This window comes from Hylaeus anthracinus, unplaced genomic scaffold (genome assembly GCF_026225885.1).
Source record: "Hylaeus anthracinus isolate JK02 unplaced genomic scaffold, UHH_iyHylAnth1.0_haploid 4, whole genome shotgun sequence".
Taxonomy (NCBI): domain Eukaryota; kingdom Metazoa; phylum Arthropoda; class Insecta; order Hymenoptera; family Colletidae; genus Hylaeus; species Hylaeus anthracinus.
Genome location: NW_026535289.1, coordinates 7,813,725 through 7,839,084, shown reverse-complemented (window position 1 = coordinate 7,839,084; position 25,360 = coordinate 7,813,725). Strand labels below are relative to the sequence as shown.

General features: G+C 42.0%; 1 protein-coding gene across 1 annotated transcript in view; it reads right to left on the bottom strand.

The window, feature by feature from the left end:
• Window positions 1-25,360, bottom strand: part of LOC128894947 (discoidin domain-containing receptor 2-like) — a 232,764-nt gene that overhangs the window by 38,024 nt on the left and 169,380 nt on the right. The window contains exons 8-12 of the mRNA XM_054157062.1: window positions 17,787-17,934; window positions 14,499-14,678; window positions 7,403-7,542; window positions 6,406-6,613; window positions 1,760-1,915 (exon numbers count right to left, since the gene is read on the bottom strand). Coding sequence (XP_054013037.1) covers window positions 1,760-1,915; window positions 6,406-6,613; window positions 7,403-7,542; window positions 14,499-14,678; window positions 17,787-17,934 — 832 coding nt within the window. The remainder of the gene's footprint in view (window positions 1-1,759; window positions 1,916-6,405; window positions 6,614-7,402; window positions 7,543-14,498; window positions 14,679-17,786; window positions 17,935-25,360) is intronic.

Sequence of the window (25,360 nt, the reverse complement as noted above, 5' to 3'; positions counted from 1 at the left end):
TCCGCTTGAGATTGCCACGAGGCGGCCTCATTCCGTTTCTCTTCTAATGTCACGTCGTTGCGCTCCGCGCGAATACACTTCGAACCGACGCGCGAGGGAAAACACAGAGAGTGTTACGCCCCGTAACGGTTTCTGCTCGGGTTCTTCTATTCCCTTTTCGCTGGCTGAAGATTATTACGCAGGAAACGGAATATTGGTTCTGCCGCGTGAAAGACCAAATGTAACGAGCGTTTCGTCGTGACGGAACACGCGAATCTATAATTCTCCTTTTTGACGATTTACGTGTAATAGCACGTTTTAACAGGGTCTCGCGAATACCAAATAAAGTGTCAAAGCGTTTGTTATTGAAATGAATGAAGAGCCTTATGTGTGTAGACAGAGAAACTAATATGAGATTAAATAAGCTTTTTTTAGTTTTGTGACATTTTCAGTAGGCCCACAGATGTGTCACTAAATTAAGTATGTAAAAGATGTAATTTATTCTCGACGAAGAATTGCAAGGCAGAAGCACTAACCAAGAAAAGTACAGAGCAGAACAAGCGAACAGAAGAGTGGAGTTCAATTTACATTCAAATCTCCATCGAAATTGTAACAGATAAACACTTGTTTATCTTATTTCCGTTATTCGAAATTTCGCATCCAGGTCATAGTTTTGCACAGAAGGATTTGCGAGGCAAAGTAGCAGAAAAGTTTCCTACGGCGAGAGGCAAGAATTGAACTGCTTTCAAGGAGGACGACGAAGGTATATTTGTAGTGCAACTCCAGGAAGTTCTCGAAGAGTCGAGTAACCCGATTCTTCGCACAAAAAATCCGCGTAATTTGATCTATTTACTTTTATGGAAAGTAAAACGAATCGCCAGGGTCGGGTCATAACGATCGATTAAGCTTAATATCGTCGGGGGAGCCTCAAAGGAGGAGTACTGGATAACAATTGGACGGTTTACCGAGCAAAACGAGCACGCGGAAATGTCGGCCAGTACTTTGGCTTTACTTCCTCCTAACACTTCGGTTCAAAGCAAAGTGCTCTCAGGAGGACAACGCCGAGAGGAAAGAAATTAATTAGATTTTACTCTCTTCGCAACGAAAATAAAACAGAAGGAAGGGCACGGCTACGTTATCGGTTTATGGACTCCGCGAGGAGTCGATGGACTCCAATCGTCGCTCGATTCCGCTTCGTTTCTTTGACCAACGACCGAGAATTTTCGAGAACGACCGGGAGACATTGCGGTGCATTAAAAGAAACGAAAAAAAAGAAACAGGGCTGGCTACGTTTGAAGTATAAACACATTTCCACGTAATTAATCCTAAACTGGAAATCCTTATTGTTTCGTCCTTGGTTACTTCGAAAGTATGAAGTTGTCGTGGATATCATAGTACCAACGACAACTCCCTCAAAGCATTAAAAAAAAAATGGACTAATTGAAAAAGTTGGATATTAATCGTCGCGACACGTTCCGTTTAAAAACCAGTTGCGACAAAGGTGTTCAGAATCAAATTTTGCTCTAAAATCTCGTTACACTCACTCTTTCGCTCCATTGTGCCCAATTGACGCTGCGAAAGTGAACGGCGCCGGCGAGCAACGAGGGGGGAAAAATGCAGTTCGTGATCGGCATTCAATTTTCGTGCAGCTACGAAACGCCAAAAAAGAGCGGGACCAACGAAAAAAGAAAGGGAATAAAGAAAAGCGGAAATCGTGCGGAAAATTACGAAGGGAACCCTTCGACGCGACAATACTAGAAACCAGACGGGGAAGACTTACGGGCATTATCGTTGTTTTCCTCCTTATTAAAAGTGGCCTTCACTTCGTCTCTCTGCAATGGACCCTCGTTATTCTGATAGGGGCTGCCAGTCGCCGATACAATGGCACTCTTGTTCCTCGGCTCTTCATCGTCGGTGTTGTTCCATTCGGAGATTACTGCGCATCAGGGATGAGGACTAATGAAATTTGCGGCCACCAAAGGAATTGGACGGTGGGGCACCCTTTCAACCCCTATTGCATAGCGGTGCTCGATCGGGTGCTCGATAAAAACAATTTCTATGTATACATATGAGTTTAAGATATGCTTGTACCAAAATTGACGATGTATTAGGTCGTCCAATAAGTTCATGCCACTTATTCTTCCGCTACTCAAATTAATATATGAAACATACCCTTAAGGGTTATAAGAAAAAGTAATCTATGTCATTTTACAATATTTTACTTATGGGATGATCTAACAGTTCGAACTCGTAGACATTCGAGCATTTATTACATGTTTTTAACCAAAACGTGGATCTTTCTCGGCAACAGAGATGTATAATAGAGAAAATGAACTTTTTTTAATTTTATTTTCAAAACTGTATTTACGTAGTGCTCCGTCTAATTCTGCATTTCATATTAAAAATTGTCCTCGTTTGCAGTCAAGAATAAGACTTCAATAAAAATATTGATTAGAGGAACCTTTCACTCCTCCATATCTTATGGTTAACAGATTTAATGTTTCGGGAGGCCCTATCGTAAGGAACTGTTTACGGAGTTAATGGTTTTCCATAAAGTAGTTATTTGAACGAAAACTAAGAAAAACAAAAAACGAAGTAAAGCAGATGCAATATTCAGCATTCGTTTTATTATTTTTTAATAATTCCCTACAAAAGAACCCATTAATTTTCTTTTTTATTTACAGGACCTGGTTAATCTTAAATTAAAATACTCGTCGAACCACGCTTTTACCTTCCATACCGGAAGTTATAATAAATAATGTATATTTCATTGGAGAACTCGAAAGAAAATTTCTCCAGACTTTAATAGCGCTAGTTATTTAATTAAAACGTTCCACTTGTAAGCAATAGCTAATGGAATTAATGGTTTCCGATAAGGCTAGACGATATTTAATCGGAAAACTGGGGAAAACAAAAACCAAGAGTGTTCCATCGTGGACCAACTAGCGAAACAAAGGAGGATATTTCGTTCGGTTAATTAGAAGTAAATCAGGTCACGGAAGTTTAAGGATCACCACAATGTTAATAAAACTCAAAGTCGAAGTTTCCGTTCAAACACGATGGCGATATCAGAAGCGTTCCGCGAGCCAGCCCAAGGTAGCAATTTCGCAATGTAAAATACTCGTATTTCAAACTTCCACCTCATCGCGATAAATTGGCCGGCGTTTGCCAAGGTCTACCCAGTCCTAGTCGAAGTACACACATCGAAGCGAACATTTAATTTACGGTCAGTTCGGCGAGGGAGCGAGCCGCCAGTTTGAGAATTGTTAATTGCGCCACGGTTGCCTGTTAAGAGTGGACATTAATTACGAGGCACGAAATTGCTGTCAACGATTTTCTTCGCGAGACAACTTCCTTCCCCTGGGGGAAGATGCGACTGATATACAGGGTGCCTCGATAGCTATCTATATTGTCACTTGAATTTCATTTTCCCCAATTTTTAGACCCTTAGAGTTAATCGATAAATGCTCTTTTTAACAATGCCTGCACTAAGTAGGAAAAATTAAAATAATTACTCAAAATTTTATTTCCTTATTCCCAAAGGTATAGAGGGTACAAGCATAAAGTTCCAAATTGATCGACTGAACCGTTCGTTCGAGAAGAAATCCTAACGAGACTGTGATTTTTCGGACTCCATAGATTAAAGTCCCCTAACGCTGGTGGTTGGGGACCGCGAGCCATCGTCGAATGATTTACGACGGTTTCGGTCTCTTGGCCGATCCAACGAACCGGTGCCGAACTTTTCCAGGGCGTCTCGCTTCGAGTGGCAGCGAAGTAAGTTTCGTTTCGGCTCGTTTGACGGGGATCGCTGAAACGTGTGCGTGACTGATCCGTTACCGGGGACTCTGCGATACTCGCGTAATCTGTAACGGTTAGGCGTGTGTTTCGCGATGGTGGATCCATCGGACCAAGTCATAAGTAATTACATTGTTGGGTGACCAGCCTTCTGTTTCAGTCAGCTGTTAGCGATCGCAACTGAGGAAAATTGTGGAGAATATTGAACAAAAGTTATCTTGTAACGACAGAAATCAAAATTATATAATAGTTAAAGAAGGTATAAAAAAAATATGAAAACATGTACCAGTAGATTCGAATCTCCAATCGTGAGTGTGTAAATATATCCGAGGAACAATTTCTTCGTGGAAAGATGAAATAAAAATATTTTTAAATTACTGCAAATACTATAATTTAAGAAAATGTCGAATGTGATTCGATCCATGCACCCTCCCTCTATACATGCCACCACAGTGAACGTGTTAACGAAGGTCCTTGTTATCCGAACACGTTTTCCAACTGACTTGATTTTCTCGCGTACAAGATCGTTAAAGATCATCGTGTCGACGAAAAAAAAAATGAGGAAACGCCTGGACAGGGAATTAAATATAAATCTGGCTGAGCGATTCGTGCCACGTCTTGGTAAAAAACGAACGCGAATTATTTGGGAAAGGAATGGCGTGGAATTCCGTGCCACTTCGAGGCTAAGCAATCGAAGTTATCTTTCGTTGGAACGAGAAAACACCAGTGCACTGAGAGAATGATTAACGATGGTTTCGCTCTTTCGGCGTGCGCAAGCTCGTGCCGACTTCGTCGAACGAAACTTTCAGAGAGTGTGCTTCGCGAGTAAGTAAGTTTCGTTTCTGGCCCGCGACCACGTGCTCTCATTCGTGCAACGTGCCGCGGATACTTCCACTTTTTGCTCGGCTACGATGGTTTAAAGTCGACCGTGCAACATCGCCGGAATAACCGCTGAAACTGCCTCTGAAGAACTTACCAGTCGCGAATATCTTTCCATTAAGGTAAATTTACAGAGGATTGTTAAGTGATCAGACTTTATAAATAGACCTCGAGTTGGTTTGGCCAGGTATTTTTCAATTATATAGAAACAATATTTTAACCTCGTAGAAATTGTGACGATTATTATATCTGTCGTAACGTTAAATAGAGGATGAAAGGTTTAATTTTTAATTGTAGAGTGTGCCTGGCGGAATTCCACGGATGCAAATATCTTGCATCTAGAAATATCAATAATTGTGTGACACAGCTATCATCTGTTCGTATCAGATAATTTTCTCGTCCCACAAAGTATTAACGCGCGTAGATAAGTATCCCATCGACTTATCCGCGAAAAGCCGCGTGCGAGGAATTCATTGTCCCATTATGGCAAAACCGTCACGATCTGACGTATCATCGCGGAGGTGTCTGATTATCCCACATCATTTCCAATAATTCTATCGTTCCCGCGGGCGGAGCGACGGGACCGTGTCACCTAAAATTGGAAATCGACTCTGTTCGGGATATCGAAGAAGAGGGACTTCGAAACTCATCCGTTCCCTGATCCCGAGTTCACCAGATGCGTTAAACTCTTCGGGCCTGAACAAGATGCCGTAGCAGCCTCAAGATCCGTGAGAAGTTATTTCGTTCGAGATATCTCGGCACCGACCCCCTTTTCTCTGTCTCGCGTTCACTCCTTTTGCTGTCCAAAAACGTCGAACAAATAAATAAACCGGGTATGGTTTATTTGGGATAGTTGCGAAATAATTAATTTCTCATTAAAAAGGTTCATGTCTGCTGAGGGCTGCAATAAGTACACGCGAGATAAGATTGTCCCTAGGGGTACCGTAATACAATAAGTAGGAGCTTTGTAATTAATTACCTCTTCTCGCTTGAGAGGTGCTCGAAAACACATTATAAAGTGCAGGCAAACTTCTTTAATAAGCACTGAATTCGCAGTATCATGCTCACGCACGGTGTACGACACGGAAACTAATATAACTAATTACTAATTCTCGGAATAATTGTTCTACACCTCCACGGAATAATTCTCATTGCATTAAACACAATTTTGTTAAATTCTATTATGGATTAACGTTAACTTTGAACGTTTTATTATCAGGCTAGGTGTGGTTACCGAGAAAGACCCAAACAGGACGTCGAATCGTTTAATCTACTTTGCACCCACATTTACATAACATACCTAACTTATTTCCAATTCACAGGACACTCCCACAGCGTGACTGTTTAACACTAAACCTACCGAGGTTTCATTTTTACCTATATATACTGCGACGAAACAAAGGACTAGTCTTAAAAACACTTTTTTTCAATTGAATGCAAAAATATTTCACGTGGTACTGAATTGAGTAATGCAGGAAACAATTGTACATTATTTATATATTCTATATAAGAACTGTATACAAAAGTTTGAAAACCATCATTTGACCAGTTGTGGTAGGTTTAGTGTCAATTTGCCCCTGCAGATCGAACTAAGCTGCGATTTCATAAACTTACCAATCGAATAATTTGATTTATTCAATTTCTCCCATAACTTTCGAATGAATTAGTGTAGAATCTACGTCTATACTCACTTCCCCTTTTCTCACGTGGGATGTGATTTATTTTATCGAGCTCCTGCGCGGTTTTCCTTACCCGATTCGAAGATAATCTCGCTGAGCATGATCCACCTCGCCGCGAAATACAGCTGCAGTTTCAGGAAGCGACCTGCACGTGAGTGAAGCTTTATGGTAACATCACGTGCCTGCTCCAACACCAGATCCGGTATGTAGGAGAACTGGACCGGCTCTCCGTTGAACTGGTTTCCACCCGCGCCAAGATAAACCTTCGCGTAAGAAAAGACCTGCGGAGAAATGGCGGGTGTGTATACACTGTGCACATCAGGGATGAAGCGATTGGTGGACGGGTAAACAGGGAGGAAATCGTTGAACGTGATGGAAACGCTTCTTCCTCTTCTTCTTCGTCGGTTATGACTGGCGTGTTCGTGGCTCGCGTGCATGCGCGGAATAGGGCAATAACTATCGGCCACTCGAGACAATTTCGTTTCTTCTAAGCGAATAAAAACACCCCTCCCCCCGCCCCGTGAGCCAGCGAATTAAAAATTTAATCCGTTGTCGCTCGGAACTGAACATTCTACGACACCGTTTCCACGGTAGATCGAATTCGCTGTGAATTTTCCATTCCCCTGTGATACATTGTTTTAGGAACTGAATCGTGCCGTTCGTTGTGAATTATGAACGCGACGCGAGTCCGTAAGGCGTGTTCGAAAAAAAAAAAAAATGAATTAAAATCGAAAATAATTCAAACGAATAATTTTCGTTTGCTTTATTACGTAGAGCGGTCCGAATATGTGCTTTGTCTTGTGGGGACATTCAATCTTGGAATAATTTATAAAAATTCCAGTTTGACCGTAAATTCAATTTACATTTGTTTTATAAAGGAATTACGGTGCCAATGAGATAAAACCTCTTTATCGACATTCAGTTATCCAGAATATCGCTTTATGAATAATATAGAAATATCTTGGGTCAACTAAGACACCAGGAAGCCTCGAGTTAAAGCATTGATCCGCATTGTTAAAATTTCCTCTGTATAACGTGCTCGCATACCAACCGCATAGAATACAACGTACCTGCACATCCTTGGTGAAATAGTTGTTCGTGTGCAAGTGTATGGCAGTGAAGTTCCTAGAGTAGTCGAATTCGAAAGTTATTTCAACGGGATGTCCAAGCATACTGGGCGTGTCGTTTCTCCAACCGACCCATTCGTATCCTGGAACAAAAAGGGTACGGTTAGCTATTTCGGAAACTTTGTACGAGACATCGCTAGTAAAAACATTACACGTATGTATTCTTTTATCTAGCTTCATCCAAATTCTATCAGCATCGAAAAGTGACTGTGCGTTCGGTGTACGCTCTGTATTTGATAAAAATCAAACTTTTGACCCCATCAAAGTTTAGTCTGCGGTATTCACGAACTATGACTACCGCTCAAATGTTTTTTTTTTTTTCATTTTTTTTTTTGTATTACGCACACGAATATCTGCGCGATTTCTAGTTGCACGCGAACAGCGGATATTTTCGTTCGCCATTCGGCGAATCCGAAAATTGACAGGTTACGTCGTTGGGATCCGATTACTCCATCGACAACGCGCGTCGATAAACGAGACAATAAAATCTGTAACATAAATAATCCAGCGATTCGCGAGCTACGCCGAAATTTGTTTGCGCGTGGCGCGTACAGCTCGGTGGGCGTTCGCATCAAACGAACAAATTGTTTCAACTGCGAACGCATTTGTTGCAAATTGCGCCGTGGCTCTTTCGACGGGAGTTCCGGGCCAACCTATTTTCGCCCGAACGACAGCTGTTCTTTGAATGTTGCCCTAATTAATTGCCAGCTGAATGTGAAATAGTGGACGTTTCGCGCAATCTGCGACTGCATTGAATCCCGCGGCCTTCTTCGCGAATGGAAAAAGGATGTCCGTTCTGGTATTCCATGGTTCTTTGGTCTTCTCGCCATTCTCGCGGTTCATGAATCATGTGAACGTAGATACGTTAGCGACGAACCGAGGCGGTGAATAATTATAGGTGCGAGGAATCTTTGAATACATTTTCAGGTGAAATAGATTTGGTAACTTTATGTTGTATAAAGTAAATCATTTTTTGCTTTGAGGTATGTGCGATGTTTGAACGACGTGTTGAACAAATTTGTAACATGATATTTATACATATATCAGTTCTCCAAATTAAATTTCTGTGTAAAATAAAAATATTTTTTATGTAAGTAAAAATTTCATATGCTCGAGAGGAACAGCAGAATTCGCGGATATCTTTATTTTTTAGGTGTTGATCGCGTTCCAGTAGTCAAATAACAATCAGCTTTACTGATTAACCAGAGCATCTCCTCCAGTTTCGGGATTAATCGTCGAACTGAAACCAGCCATGTGACTTATACTCTGGTTTACCATTCCAGGTAATTCTCCAAAATTATCCTTGCAGCTAAATCCTGGCTTTTATCGATCCTAGCTGGAAGCACTCGCGAAATATTAATTACGCTTCGAATTAACATTCGGTAGCCCGCTATCCGCCTCCCTCTCGGCTTGTGCGCTGTAGATCTACGTGCCCCAGCCGATCTAGGTGTGTCGGTGTATCCGCTAGAGCAACGAAACATCGTTTAGAGAAGCTGACAACGCCTGTTGTGGAACTTTCACGGTAATCCACTCCGTCTCTCAACGTCGCTCCACGTTAGAGGAGAAAGTATAGCATTCCCTCCACGCCCGTCAATATTTCACTTGTACATTTTTTTCTGAATTGTAATGGCATCGACGGCCCACATATCGACATTTTAAGATGCTCTTATAAACCATTCCCGAGACACACAACAAAACATCACCTTAGATATGTCACTTGGTTCTGGTGATAGCAAACTATGCTCCAGAAAAACGTTCTTCCGTTGGAAGGGGCGAGTTCAACATTGAGCAAACAATTTTTCTTGAGACTTACTTTCTAAGATTCCTAAATAAAAAAGCAAATTCAAATCCTTCAAATAAATTCTACGATACTTGGAAGGCCTCTGGCAATAATCCTAAAACCCAGAGCGCTCCGTTTTTCCAGAAACTGGTCCCCGTTACTTTTCGCGGTCCGTTTCAAATGTTTGCCTTTAAGCTAGACCCTGGCTGCGGTTTTTCGGCCAAACTTTCGCCCGCATGCGCGAATTCGGAAACTCCACCGTTGCCTCGCATTCCCTGGATGAACTGACGGAAGTTAGGCTAACGTCTATAGAGAATGTATCGTAACATGAGGGACCCACTTCGGCGCTGGACACAAATATAATGAATAAAGTTCACATAAACGTGTGCTCCGCTTCAACTTGGTCCTTCCAACTATTCTCAATCATGCTCATAATTAATACAGAAAGTTAAAACTAGCACTTTTGGTTATACATTGTTTCAAATAAATATAATAGACATTTACAGACAGATTCATCAAACTAAACCTTAGTTTTAACCCTTTCCACTCGGGGCCTTTCTTTCTGGTATCTACTACCAACTCGAGATGTCTTTTTAGCATTGTATTGCCACGAATGCTGATCTTAATCAGATCACCTTTACCTCGTCGAGAAATCATTTTATCAACACTTCGAGTCCAAAGAAATTAAACCTAAACAAACATTCTTGTTGATCGATTTACTGCGTCAAACCTAGTGGTGACCGAGAGTCACGTTTCGAGTGCAAAGAGTTAACATCCATTTTTCTGAAAATGAAGCATCCACACCGTTGATGCATTTTAGGTCCTAGATTCCATCAATACCGAGACTATTCGCAATAAACTAGTCTCCTATTCATTATCGCTTTAGGTTTCAATTTCTACTTTACCCTAACACCGCTCCACGAGATCGTGAGAAACTGATACGCAGTATCCTTGCTGGTCTACCTACCACAAATCCGTTCCTTACGCTATAAATCCTGCTTGACTGTATCTCGTGTCCTCGACGAATTCTCCAAGGGAGAGAATGGACGAAAAACGAGGATTCTCGAGGACGCGGAAACAGGGCAGTTCCATCTCGACGTCCTGACGGAGCCGAGGCTGGGCTGTTGCAGCAGACACGGTAAGGGCCATAGAGCTTATTAAAACTTGCGAGAGTTTCCATCGTTCTCCTTCAATTCGGTATATTCTATACCCCTTTGGCTTTGGATTTTCCCGCGACGGTCCCTTCCGCTCCCTCGACAATGTTCGAGACCCGTACGCCCGGCATTATATCGTTCCGATCTATCCGTTTTCATATAAACCCCATCCGTTAATATCGTCCCTCGAGTAAATAGTTTCCAGCTTCCTGTCGTCGCCGCCTCTTGCACGGCCGCTATCTACCATCAATTCAGAACATTCGGAAGGGTCGTAAGATAACCGCCGCCGTAGGTATATCGCGACCAGAGTCTCGAAGCCTGATGATTTTCTCACTTAAACCGTTCTGAAACTATACGACCCCGCATATTCGCGCTCGTAAAGAGCGATGCGCGTCGATCCCACGTTATCGCCTCTTGGAAACGATCTACAGGGATTCCTGTGACTTAAACGGCCCCGATTCTGGACGAGCAAATAGCGTTTCGCTAATGTAGCAGCTGTTCGGTGAAATAAGAATCTTGGGTAGACGTAGTCGGGTGGTGCAAGATTGGAAAATCCAGCAGTCGAGATCCTAGTACATCTTTATATTATGCCTTACGGACTGTTTGCAAATATACAGTCAGTCCCTTAAGTATTACCTACATCTATCGATATACAATTGTCTAATTTAAACGACAGATTTGGTGATTCTAAATAAATGTTTCCAATAAATGAAAAATTTATGCCTGTCATTTATTTTAGACTTTCTTCGATAGACATAGAAGGTACGAATACTTATGGGACTGACTGTAGATGCCATTTCATGTATATCCAACCAAAAACGAGCAATTATACACCTCCTCTTCACAATCGTCTGATTCGAATATCATCGAGCCACCGTGCACAGTTTCGAAGTACCATTTCGCGGACAACGATTAACCGTCTTTCCTGAACTTTAAAGCTACAATGGACAATCGATTAGTCTGTAGAAGTAGCCCGAGCAATGACGAAGTCATGAACACCCGCTTAGTTCAGAAGTTGCAATAATGTTTGAACTATATCAGGTACTCGATCTCCCATTTACTCTTGGCAGCAATATATCAAGCAAACTCATCCAAGAACCGAAGGGAACTCGAAGTACCCAATCCAGCGTAACGATGACGAAGCTTTTCAAGTACGACGAACTACGCGACAATTTCTCTCCATTCCGCGGCGTTTAACTAGTCGCAGCCTAGAACGTATTATTCTGTTACGTAATTCGTACCGATGGTCAATTTTGCAGCGATACACCGATTGTCTTGGATAGTCAAACATCTTATCGCGAAGGGACCCGACCGTTCTGTCGTGCTTGTAATTATCAACAAAACTTATTCGTGCGAAATGAAGCGAAGTGTTCGCTCCTGCGTAACGATGACAAACATCTCCAAGTATCTCGAACTCTCGGACGACGGTAGGGTTGGAAGCACAGTTCGCGACACTCCACCTGGTAGCATGGATAAAGAATGGTTTCGGAAATATTACATTGTTGAATACGCAAAGTTGAATCTTTACGTGGAATCAGTTTTCTTTCCGACTGAAATTTGTTTGATCGGATTAATATTGACTTCGTGATTTTTCGAAGCAAGAAGGTAACCCTTGGAGTTTGATAATCTCTTCCCAATGCAAGAGCAGACGAGGCTCTGATATGACAGCAATTATCTTTCCTTTCTCTGACTGAGTTGCAGGATTCAGGTTTCAATCCTCCTGCAACTCGAAGGATACCACTGTTAATTTGATCTCCTCGCGATGAAATGATATCCACGCTAATAATTCTGTAATTTTTGAAGAAACCACCTTCGCTACGAAAAGAATGTACATCCTCTTGCACTCGGTAGATAAGAACAAATTATCTCCACTCGTTAATTTGGCAAGAATATTCCTTCGAGCTTCTCGGCGGTCGAAATCGAAGCGAATCTCGTAGAAATGAAGGACAGCTAGGCTCGATTGGAAAGAGCTCGAGGAGAGAAGGTTGCACCACGGTTTAAAGAGAGTCGGGAGAGGCAGTACGCAGTCCCGACGGGTTTAAAAGTTTAAGAAGCTGAAAGTACGTAGTTCCGAGTACGCCGGCCTGTCTCGCCGGCGTAAATGGAAAGACACAAATGTATCCTGGGAGCCGGTAAACAGCAGTGTGGCTTGCAGTCTAGCCCGCGGTTCAATATAAATGTAAATTGGAACAGATTCGAGTGCGGCACAGGAACACGTTCGCCTTCGAGAGTCCGAGCTTCTAGCCTGCCGCTAGCTTTCTCGGATTCCCTTATCTCCGACTGGCCTACACACCTGGAATCGGCGCGAGGGAAATTTTATTTTCGTTTTAAACCCTAACCCTGGGAGCCGCGTCGATGAATTCGCCTTACCTCTCCTGGCTGACTCGGTGGATTACAGTCCAGGGACAAAATGGTAGGACACTTCATGTATTGTCAATGAGATTTAATAGATCAATTATTTTAAAACACTGTTGACCGGCAATTTTACGCAGAAGCGACTTTATGTCAGCGGCTACTAGTTCGTAATTTTTATATTACTGAACTACTGAGTTATATAAATCTAAATACTGAGAAAAGTATATTTTATTGTTAAAAAAGAATCAAAAAACGACAGGACAAGCGAAGCTTTTGCAATATTTTATATCGCACCGGGTTTTGTAAATTGAAATATGTAGATAATACAAGTGCAAATAATAATTAAGTCCTATCATTTTGGCTTGGTCTGTAGAGCTTGCGTTCAAGAGCCTTTAAAATTCAATCCTCTTGAACTTCTCAAAGAACTTTCTGAGCTTAAAAATTAAAATTCAATGTTGCACGCGGGATTAATAAACCGAATAGCCTCTTCATTCGATCCCTAAGTTGTTCAATATTTGTTTCAAAACGTTTTAGACCACATTTTCTGGCTGTAATATGAATATTAGGTGTGTGAAATTTACGTGTTTAAAAGACAATTTGTTACTTGTAATCGTATTAAAATCCAGCGGAAGTTCACGGCCACCCAACTTTATCCTTCGTCACTTTGTGTAATCCTCCAGTTGCCAGATCCTTGTTTCCCAAACAGAGAGATAAACTGGCATGGCATTGCAAGTGGAAGTCTTGTCTGACGTGATTCACTGACGGTAAAATGGCCTTGAGGTGCCAGTTAAGTTTACTCCGATATGTACAGTAAACGTACAATGCATATTAATCAACGCGAAATTTATGTATACCGAGTACCGTATTTTCTCAAATCATTCGATGAACAGTCTCTCAGACGTTGTGCAAATCTTTTCCACGGGAACGGCGCACGCAATCTATTCCTTCCGTGAGCTCCTTTGTACGCACTCAATATGTATTAAATTAATCTTGAGAACGGGTTCGATAACGCCTAGCAAATTTAATTCCGCCGGAGAAATGAAAGGCATTTACAATTGAGATTTAATAACACTCTGAGAACCGCTACGAATAATTCGACGAGTATTGTTGCACAAGAGAAAATGTGCTACCATGAGTTCTTCTGATCGTTCTGTTTCACTCCCTCCCTTTTTGTCTTGTTATATCGCATGGTTGGTTGTGTGTACTTCAGAATATCCCATGCTCAATGAAAAGGCTTTGTTTAATAGCTCAACAAGTTCAACCTTTTAAGATTAACTTGACGTTATTGTAACTTAATGTTGTTAGATAAAATAAAATTCATGCATTAAGGAACTAAGAGATGTTTCTCTTGTGCGTGCATATAAAGATTCTCATCTGGTAAAGAACCTTTAAGGGGTCGAAACGCGAAGTTTCAACTTCCAATAACACAAAATCTCACAAATAGAACACGCTCGAACCTGCTATCAGGGGCAGGCTGGATTCACAGCACAGTAAAGTACCTTTCCCCTTACCTTCTTTACGACCCACCGAAATGCCAAATTTCAACGCTCGTCGATGAAGCTTAAAGGAAAGTAAGTATCCGCGAGGAACAGTAAAGTAGGAGAAATAGTCGAGAAAAGATGGAAGCGTAATAGCAGAAGTCGGTCAACGAGCAGATTACTCGCGAACGTATCGCGGACGGCTCTATCACGCTAATCTAGACACGATCGTGGCTCTAGCGCTAATCTCGTTCCAGCACGAAGCAGCTCACCTTTCCCGTTACCACTGACGTCCAATCTGAAGTTGTCAGGACCCTTTTGCCCGTCGACAAGTTGACCGAGCCCCCCCGAGAGGTAACCTCCTTCCTCCCTGCCGTCGTACGTCCTGTCTGAAAGGTCAACCTCCGAACCCCTCTTAATTCCTTGGGGCATGGAATACGACACCAGACCCTCTGCAACAAGAACGAAACGGTCGTGAAACGGTGTAAGGTGCATGTAAGGCGGTACGCTCGTGAACTATGCATCATCGCGGCCCGTACGTGGCGATGGGACGGACATTTTATTCCCAACGATACGTGATAAGATTGCGCCCTGGTCGACGGATAAAGTGCACGTCCCCAGGAGAAGATGCGACCGGAAAGTTTTAAATCCCGGCGTCTCGACGCCTGGCCGCCTCGATTACCTGTTGTCCGAGTGTAGCTCGTTCCTGTATAATTTATGAAGGTAGTAACGGATACCTCGTAAGGGCGGCCAGGTATTAATAGGCGGCATATACGGAATTTAATAAATAAAACCTTACTTTCTCTTTATTCTTCGATGATATGGATACTGCGAATGGGAATTTTTCTCTGTAATATTTAGAGATATTTTATATTCTCTATTTTCAACCTAGATCAACCTATTATATGGTATAGCTTATGTTGAATGTCAAATATTTTATTGTTTTATTTAACAAAACGCGAGATTTCTTCGCGCCAATTCGGAAAAAAATGGAAATATTTTTGCACACCCGAAAAATGAACGTTTTCAGCAGTTTTGCGAGAAATACCAATATTGGACAAAGTGACAGGAATCTCGCTGGGAATTATTTTTTAAAAGTAAAAATAACGATCACCCGACCCAACGACTGTTTTCTATTATTCGTTTAAAGAATGATTTCCTATGAAAACTGTCCGCAGAAGCGTGTCGTAATTTTATCTTTATAGATCTTCATCAACGCCACGACGATACCCAATAAAAGGCTACCATTTTACTTCGCCTGGTCCCGAGGGAAATACGGAAAATGATTTATTGGATGGCCGAAGGACTGCTGCAAGAACTGACAGACGTCACCGAAGACGAACGCGGTACAAGTTTTAACACTTTGGGAATAAAATGGCTGCGCTCATTCCGATGCGGTTTTAATGCTCGATGAACAACGCACTAAAATTTAATCGACAGATGTCGGAGGGAAATTGAAAATCCGATGGTATTAAATTCGTCTTTCGCGCGAATGACAGGCGAAAAGGACGGAAACGTCCTCTTGGATTAAGAGGATCTGCTGAAAAACGGGACTGACTCGTTTCGTGTTATTTTCCGTTCTGTGTGAAGGGTACGCTTTAATACAATAGAAGGTTGCACAGAATGAAGTATCCTATCTTTTAAGTAGTCTGTACACTTTTTATGCATGGAATAGTTTCTTTTACGAGGAATTTTATGGCTTTGGGGGTGGAAGTAAACTTTTTCCTTTCCGAACTTCGAAGAAGTTGCTATATCGAATTTTCTTCCTCCAACAGACAAAAAGTAATGTTACATAAATTTTGTTTGTCGTAGATCAAAATCAGAGTAACTACGTCCTCTGTAATATAATATGCCAAAATACACCCAGAATGAATAAGAATTTTAACTTGAACGAAAAAATACATAACATAGATCAGAATTCATATAATTGAGAAAAAATACATACAGTGCATAGTATACTTTCCAACGGGATCAAATAATATTTTTCGAGAACATTGAATTTCGATTTGACCCACGAAAATGGCAATTTCACCCGGCGCGATTAATAATTTCCACCGATTTCGAATACAATGGTACATCAGAGTTTTGTATTTCGTTACAGTAATTGCTCGGTCGCCGTAACAGAATTGAATATACAAAATCGTTTACGGTGCGCCGTTGTTATCCTCGGGAACAGCGTCGAAATGGGAACAGCGTTCATTCGATAATTCGAGCACCTTTTCGAGCGACCATGATCGTTCGGCACGGGTACACACAGCGGGTAGAGTGCGACGCTTCGATGCAAACGGGACAATTCGATAATGGAAAACAAACATCCTCGATGTAAATATTTCTTACCGGGCGTAAGCAATTACGAGCACCATCGACACCGTGCAGCACCGTGTATCGATACTTATAACCGTGAATTCGAGCAACGACTATGCTCTGCTCGAGCCTCCAGCCTATGCTCTGCTCGCTGAATCGTTTCGGGGTCAGATTAACGCAAACATACCTGCACACTCCCTTTCGAGTGGTTTCCGCTCGTAAATCTGCGTTAATGCCAGGCCTCGAACAGGCCAAAGTTGTTGCGCTTCGATCGCTGTTTAAGAATCTGTATCGAGGCCGACGATAAAAGAGGAAAATGTCCACGAAACGAAGCATCTAGACAATTGTTATTGCTGGCAGTTCCAGTCTTTATTACAAGATTAAAATTCTGCAGCGACTACTTGGCCCTTAGTGTAGGGTTCCATCTAAACTCTTAAGTGATTTTCGTAATTTTTCCTTGAAGAAAGCAGTGAGATATATGATAAAAGAACTAGATGAGAAATTTGATCGAAATAAGAATGATTTAATGCATTTAATTACGTAGAATAATTACTGACGATTAATGAATAACTATTTTAATAATTTGCGAACATGTAAATCAACAAGTACTGTGATGGTTGAATACGTAAACATTATTAAATTACTAATATTTATTCATAATTTTAGCGAATACTGCTGCGTTCCAATGTGTAAATATCGTAGCAAATTAAGTGTAAAATGTATAATATGTTTCAAATTATTAACCCGATAATTACACGTTACTCGAAATTGCAGCAAATTGACTGATTATAAATATCAACCGAGTAAATACTACGTTTATGAACTCGGAAAATATTAAATGTCGCAAAGCTTTTAATATTCATCGGCATATTTCGAGACGTAAAATGATGACAGTTAGTTAAAAACTTGGGAAGAGACGTAATAAGCAGGTTTTCGGTATTTTTACCCGAATTTATTCGAGATTCCTTCCAAGAGAAACGAAACGTTAAATTTTGAGTTTGAAGCCGACGACACGAAGCCATTTTTAGATTCTGAAGGTACGAAAGTAAAAGATATGGTCACCGGCACGTCGACGCGTCTCCAAGCTATAATAAGTCTCTCGATTCGAGAAAATGAAAAATTGCGACGGGGGCGATAAAAATGCGCGAAACTATTGCGTCGTCCTTTTCAATACTTAGCGGCGGACGCTTTGTCACGAATAAGCACGATATCGTGATGTACGGACAGAAAGATGAGTGGCCATAAATTTCACTCACCGGTCCATGGACAGCCATAAAGCTCCACCCGTAAGCATACCATGCGCATGTGGGAGGTGTAAGGGATGAAACGGACCTTTGTAGCCACGATCGCCGGGTCGAAGATCTGCTTTTCCTCTGTGTAAGGATTATTGTTGCCCGCTAGAAGCTGCAAAGACGAAATCGTTTTTTGTTAGATCGCGAGGTACAGGGCAACGTGTTGCAATAAAAAAACAGTAAGAAAATGTTGAATTCACGGTGCCATTTCATTCTGTTACAAGTTTCAATATTTTAAAGTAGGTATTGGCCTTACTATTTTAAAACTATTAGATCGTCCCATAAAGTTCATGCTACTTATTCTTCTGCTACTCAAATTAATATATGAAACATATCCTTAAGTGTTATAAGAAAAGGTAGTCTCTCTCGTTTTACGATATTTTCCCACCTTTTTGACAGTCATTATTTCGTCACCATAAAATTTCTGTAGTTTTTTCATTAAATATTGACTCAGTCTGCAGTACTTATGGGATGACCTAACAGTATTAGAATTATCAATTTAACGAATGACCCATAAAAGGAAAACACAAAGTTAACAATATAATGATAAGTCCAAATCTACGCCCTGCTTAAACGTAACCACGCCAATATCACTCTAAACTTCCTCAATAAGCAATTCCATAAAAACTGACACCCTTATCGACGTTTCTCAACCTAGTCAGACTGGTTCAGAAGTTCAATCTCCGTTCCAGCAAGACGAGATTAGATGAAAAAAAACCGTGGACTTGCAACGAATCGAGATTGAAGCATGCTCGGTAGTTGGGAAGTTCGACAAACGAGAAAAGGAAGAGGCTGCTCCGACGAAGGAGTCACAGGCACCGTCGACCGCGCAGACGACGGTCTCGTTAAGCTCCGACCGCAGGCAGAGCATCGGGATTGGTCATTGGAACGTGTTTACAGCGTTAAGAACGAATCTCACGGCTCTGGGGCACCATTTTCCGTATCCGATTAGTAAACAACAGCTCGCCGAGAAGCTCTTCTAAATGTAAATGCCAGCGTTAAATCTGGATGAAAGCAGCGCTCGTCGTTCGCTTCTCTCGTTCCTGTCTCCCTCGTTCGAGAATCGATTCCCATACCTGCCACGTCGTCGCCTCGCAGAAGGATACGGGGCATCCTGGCTGAAATATGAACGCTTGCGGTCGAGAATCGAACCGCGAACGACGAATGTTAGGGCTCGCCTTGGGGGACTACACTCATCTAGGACAAGCCAGAGCCAGAAGGACTTTGTGAATTTTATGAGGGTGGAGAATTTGCTTGCATTAAGAAGTCGGTATGTACGTGACAAACTTTATAAATGTATTTGTTGATTCTGTGAGTTTCATTTGAAAACTAGTAAAACTGGAAGTGTTGAGGCCATATTCGTAAAATGAGTTTTCGAGAAGACAAAATATTGTCTAGTGACCCTGCTCGATTATATCGCTGCCATAAAAACTTTTGCATTACGTGTGAATATCGTGAAATATCGAAACTTTGAACATCCTAGAAAATGAAACATTGTGGTTAGAACCTGAATATTCTTGGTACTTGATCTTTACATGCCTTTCGCTCCAAATACGGTTCGCTGTGTTTCGCGCCCTACACGCGATTCCGTGCTCGCATGTGAAAAGCAAACGTTACGTCGACGAGCGCTTTTGCAGATGATCGGGCTAGTGGGTTTCGTTTGCGTTTCCGTCGGATTAGAATTTCTAACCGGGTATTCGTTACTCGATCTGAAAAATATGAGGCCTGCAATTCGATCGGTCTCGCATTTCCTGCTTGGAAAGCTTCGGTGTCTGGCGAGGCTCTATTACTTTGAGGCTGGTAACGGGATATATGAATATTCCCGGTACTTTAATCTTGCATCGAACATTTTCGTATTGTTGATTTAGTCCCTCTCCTGAGGCGTTCTGTGGCATGCATAGAGGATCCTGTGGATTATTATTATTGTTGTACCAATCGTATGCGGTTTACACAGCACTGTTTCTGCTAATCTTAATATAATTTTTACACTTTAGTCAGGTATCATCGACCATCACACTAGTCTAAATCTGTTTTTGATAGTGTATCGATTTTTCATATATTTCCATGTTTTATATTAGAAGATTCCTATGAATTCGTTGCAACTCTCAAAAATAAATAAAGAAACAGAGAGAAACCTTTATGAAAAAAATTCATAATTTCGATTTTTAATAAGCAATACTCTAACTCTACCGTCTACTTTGGTCTCTACCGTCGACATTTGAGTACGAGCTGTAGGGATTGATACGGCGCGGCGGTTCTCGAGGACGAATTTTCGCGAGGACTTTCTCACACGTCGATCGGAAAATTTTCTGAGCGTCGTGTGTTGTCGGCATCTTGGCCGATATATTAAATGGATTCGTGCCGTTTCCATGAAATCGTACGATGCGCTTCTCGCGGCAGGGAGGCGGGAGAATTTCGTGTCGCTTTATCCGCGCGAGAGTGCGTATCGCCCCCGACCATCAACGACAAAGCTGCAATCGCGTCCTCGAGCCAGATATCGTTGCGAAAAAGGATCGTTCGAGGATACCAGTCGTACCGGAAACGCTGAATCAAGACTGTCGCCATTTCCTCGGATACCGCGTCATGGGGAAGTCAGGAGAATAAATTCGAGGGCTCGTGGGAAAATAAATTCCCAGATATTCGCGAGCACTACGTTCGGAACGTATTTGGTCCTTAATATTTTAATAAAATATACTCGCTATCAGTACGATTGGTGATCTTTTCAATCGTCATTATCTTGAAACTACAGTATTTTTTTTTTTATTAGTATTCTTAGTTCTCAACTTTGCACGGAATTTGAAATTAACTCAATAATTTTATAATCATCGCAATAATCACTCGTAACTAGACGACCAAAACTAACGCCACAGGTGACCAGGCCCGCGTGGAAATTCAGACTAAATGTGGTTGACATTGCATTCAACGTGTTAATGACCGACCGCAACTCCAAAACCTCTACCTGTTAAGTTTGACGTCGACGCAAAGAAATCTTCGTGGAAAGTGATTGGAATAGATCGGTAAAAGTGATCAGGACTACTACTGTTCCATTCAATTCTCACTTGGAGAGCTGAATATCAAGTACTGCGTTGACCTGGAACTCAATACCTATAACTCCAGGTTCACCAGACACGATGTCCACGACTCAGGGTCATAGGATCCAATATCGAGCCACTCGGGTCGCAGAAGCCAACACTGGCGAACCAGGGGTCACGGGATCCAATATCGACGACTCCCGTCGCGAAGGCAGATTTCCGCTACTTCGTGGGGGTGAGGGGACGCAATTGACTACAGGAGATCCCCATGGGGGTCGAGCGTCGATGAGCACGGAAATCGAGTCTTCTAACTCAGGTGTCATTGACTTTGGTCTTCTGGATCACGAAGAGATTATTGAATCTATCCTACATGGGACAATCTTAGTTTAGAGGTACTCCACAGTGGATCTCATCGTCCTGGAATTTATCCTGACTAGGTTAGTCACTAATCAGAAACGATTTATTCGTGAGAAGGATTATTTGATGCAAAAGTGTGAACTCCTTCATTACAAACTCTTTGAAAAATGCATGAAACTACCCCAAGAAGAATTGCCTATTAAAAGCAAATAGCTACCGCCAGAATCCCCCAGGAGTAAAACAATAAATCGAGTTTAACGAGGGCCTCCTTTTCTCAACCCCAGTATCTCAACTTCCTCGCCTTTCCAAACGTGAATTTTGGCTTTTCTCGCACAAAAGGTCTCAACCCTGGCCCGACAAGATTCAACGTAGTCCTGTCCACGGGATGGAAGTAGATTGTTCGCAGGGAACAAGATCCGTCTTACCTGTGTCAAGCCCAACAACGGGAACGTGCCCGATTCACGCTAATCAATCGTCGTTCGAGTTAGCACGGCGCCGTAGCTACAGTGGGACTGACGCGAACTTAATGCAGCAAAGGGTACAGAGAGGGCAGGGCAGCTGTAAACGGGCCACCGAGTTGTAAACGGCACGCAAATGGAACGCGTCCCCTTAAATCGTGCCCGCGTACGACGAGGGCGGAGGCGGACGAGGTTATATCGGCTGGCTCGGAACGACCGACCGCGGATGCATTACAACTGCAACTGCAACGCGCAGGAATACAAGCCAGCAGCCCGGGGTATACGCGATAGGAATAATTAATACAGCCATAAACAAGACCCGGGTTGGGGGTGGCGGTGGCCAGCCCGATATCGTCCTACCGACACATAAAATTGATATCCGTGCTTGAAGGAGGGAGGATCATTCTGGAGGGAACCCATATATCCCGTCACTCGGATAGATCGCTCCTGTGCCCCTGGCAGTGGGATAGGGTGGCAATTGTACGGAGATTCCCTCTGCATTTTACTGGGTATTTATGACTTCGTTTATCGTGATTATCCGTGTTGTAAGTCGACATCAAGGTTCTATCACAGATCACCACAAAGTGAAGTTCGTAGTACATCCACAACTTCTGAGGGGAATAAAGACTCTGTTTTCGTTTCTATCTCCTTTCTGTTTTCTTTCTCTGCTTTATCAAAAACACCTCGTACTGACTATCAATCGTGAATCTGTAGAAGATGGTTTTCGTGATCGCAAATGCTTTGACTAATTTTTCGGAAATCTAATTTCTCGACAGATCGGAAACGCAGTCGAATTATCCGTCAATCCGATACAGGTACACTACCTCGAGGGCATAACAAACCTGTCGCAACCGAAAATTGTCAGTGGATCCTTCGAGCTGAACGGATCTCGTGACGTCGGATATATCTCTAGGCTATCCCTGGACACTCTATGCTCCTCCTGACCCTCCGTTGACTACTGCTGACTATTGCAGACCGCTGTTGACCCTAGCTGACTACTACTGGCCAGTGCCAATCACTAATGAGCACTTTCCCAACCTCACAGACATGTGATCCATTTTATTAATTTGTCTAATTCTCGTTTAACTTTATTCAACATCTATTTTTGTAGTATTATATCTTCATCCTCCTTAGATAAGTTTTGCATGAACGAGACACTACCACTGATTGTTTTCAACTTCTATTTCGTAACTATTTCACAACCATCTTTGTCACGATATATTATATTTAAGAATTTCTGCAATCTATAATGAGATTATAGTTTCCTATTCTTTCTTTCTCCGAACACTTGTGGATCATTGTCAACGAGAAACGCGTGATTCGCATATACAGATGGGAGCTTTATCGTATTACCAAACGCAGTAACCGCAGGGAACGTAAATTCCACACAGCCACGTAGTACTGTTTTAGCAGTGTGCGTAATCTGTATTTTCAAGCTAGACCCACCCATCCCGGGCGGGCGAGCAGCAATCGCCCTTTGCTGGATAGGTCGCATCAGAGATGATGGTGATTCTGACGATGCAGGAAATGTTCTCGACTGCTTGACCCTCCCTGGGCAAACTCGAGGTTCACTCAATTTGCTGAAATTGTAATTCGAATACAGATACTGCCTCACCACGCGGACGCTCGGGGCCAGAGACATTTTCGATCGTAACGAGTAGAATTCAATTGGCCATTTATGCCCTATATTGCGCCATAATTTGCACTTTGACGACCATTTCGGAGCGACGAATTTTATGGCGAGTTAAACCAGACACTTACGTATATAAAAAATTAATTAGACTTTGAATCTGTAGAATAATTCCTTACTTTCCTCGAATAATTTGCTACGAACAAGTAACAAGTAGAATTTCTACTTTCTATTGCGTGCTCTCGTAGTTCGTCGATATTTTCAAAAACACGGTCCATACACGTAGACGCCAAAAATTTCGACACGCCGTGATGATTATTCTCTTGACCCCATTCCAGGTTTAATAAAATACATGTTTTCTTATCCGCGAAACGGTTTCCGTTACGGTCGCAGAAGAATGACCCTCCGAAGGATCCCTGGAAGGTTACTGGGTCAACAGAATGTACTTATTTGTTCGCAGGTCGCAGCACTAGACCCTGGATATGGAAAGTTCTCCGCTGGTACATCCCCTGTTATATTGGCAACCTATTGGCAACTTTGTTCGAAACTAAAATGCAATATCGACAACTTCCTTGTTTACTGTAACGTGACTTTTATCATACGTTTCGACAAGATCGACGCGGTGCACGCAGAGTCATAAAATAGTTGAAGAGCTTCCCTTCGTGTCGGAGTCATTTCACCGTGCACCAGCGGAAAGTTTTTCCAAATTTCCCCAAGCGTTGGTATTTAAAGGGTTGGTCGTTTTTTACTCGGCAAAAAGTTCAATAATTTTTTCTCTGTACGTCTATACGTTGAAATTTATGTAATACTATTTGAGTTTTGGCTTCGAGCAGAAAGCCTGCAGACTTGAAACGCGTTTCATTCGCTACCAGTCCAATTAATTCCATTTTTCGAAATGAAACATTCATATTCACTAGTTTTCAGCATAAACAAAGAACAAATTATTTTCTAAACGATATGTGAAATTTGATATTATTTTAATTATCCTAGTTAAAGAATCACCTAACAATTATAGGAAACTTCGACTGCTTGGACTAGTTTAACCCTTTCAGACGTGGTGTCTACAATAAGGGTTGAAAATTTAACGGGACCTGAAATAAATTCCCCAAAAATGCTTACTTTTCAGTCGAAAAAAGCAGACTACCCTCTTAAAGAAGAGTAAATTGGAACTGCCTTTGAGAGAGGGACTATACTGATGGAATTAAAGCCACGGGTGTACGTCTTCCGGCAAGTTTCATTATCTCGACGAGGTTAGGAGGTCGAAACCAGGTAACCCGAGCAGGTGGTAGCAGTGGCTCGTCTTATGGAGCCGAAAAACCGAGGATCGAGCTTACGCGGCGCGTCCCATTTCCGCTCGCTCGTCGCGGCGCCGTGTAGGCAATTACTTTCTAGGAGCAATGTGCTGGAAAGGAGCACGCTCCTAATCTGTTTTCAGCCGAATTCGGCTTCCCCTGGGGTCCGCTAATGAAGAACTGTTTAATTTTAACGTCCTTAAACCCGCACCGACGGCAATTCTCGCTGTTATCTTAATATCGTTTCAAGAGTCGGCGTCTTTGATGTTAATGTTGCGCGACAGGAAGGCAATAACGCGTTCTCCACTCGCGAAATTAATACCTCGTGGGATTTCTAGCAAAACGTACAACTCGTTTCCTACAATCATCTCGGGAACTCGCGAAGCTTGAAAGTAATCGGAATTGCGTATTTATCGATCATAACAGTATTTCGTTCAGTTATTTAAAAATCGGGAAAACCATTTTCCTTGTTTATCCGATATCCTCAAAGCAGAGTGCATATAGAATATCAATCCAATCGCTTGATTTTAATTCGTGCTCTTTTGAAAAATCAAGACTTTTAGAATAACTCCAACAAAACTGGAGCTTCTGAAACACTTTTCTAGATACTATTTTAGCGATATTGAACAAATACCAGCATCGATTTCTCAATCCAATTATTTCTGAATTTATTTGCCTACCGTTTCGACGTTATTTGATATTTTATTTTACTCTTCATAGACCTCTCTCTCTCTCTCTCTCTCTCTCTCTCTCTCTCTCTCTCTCTCTC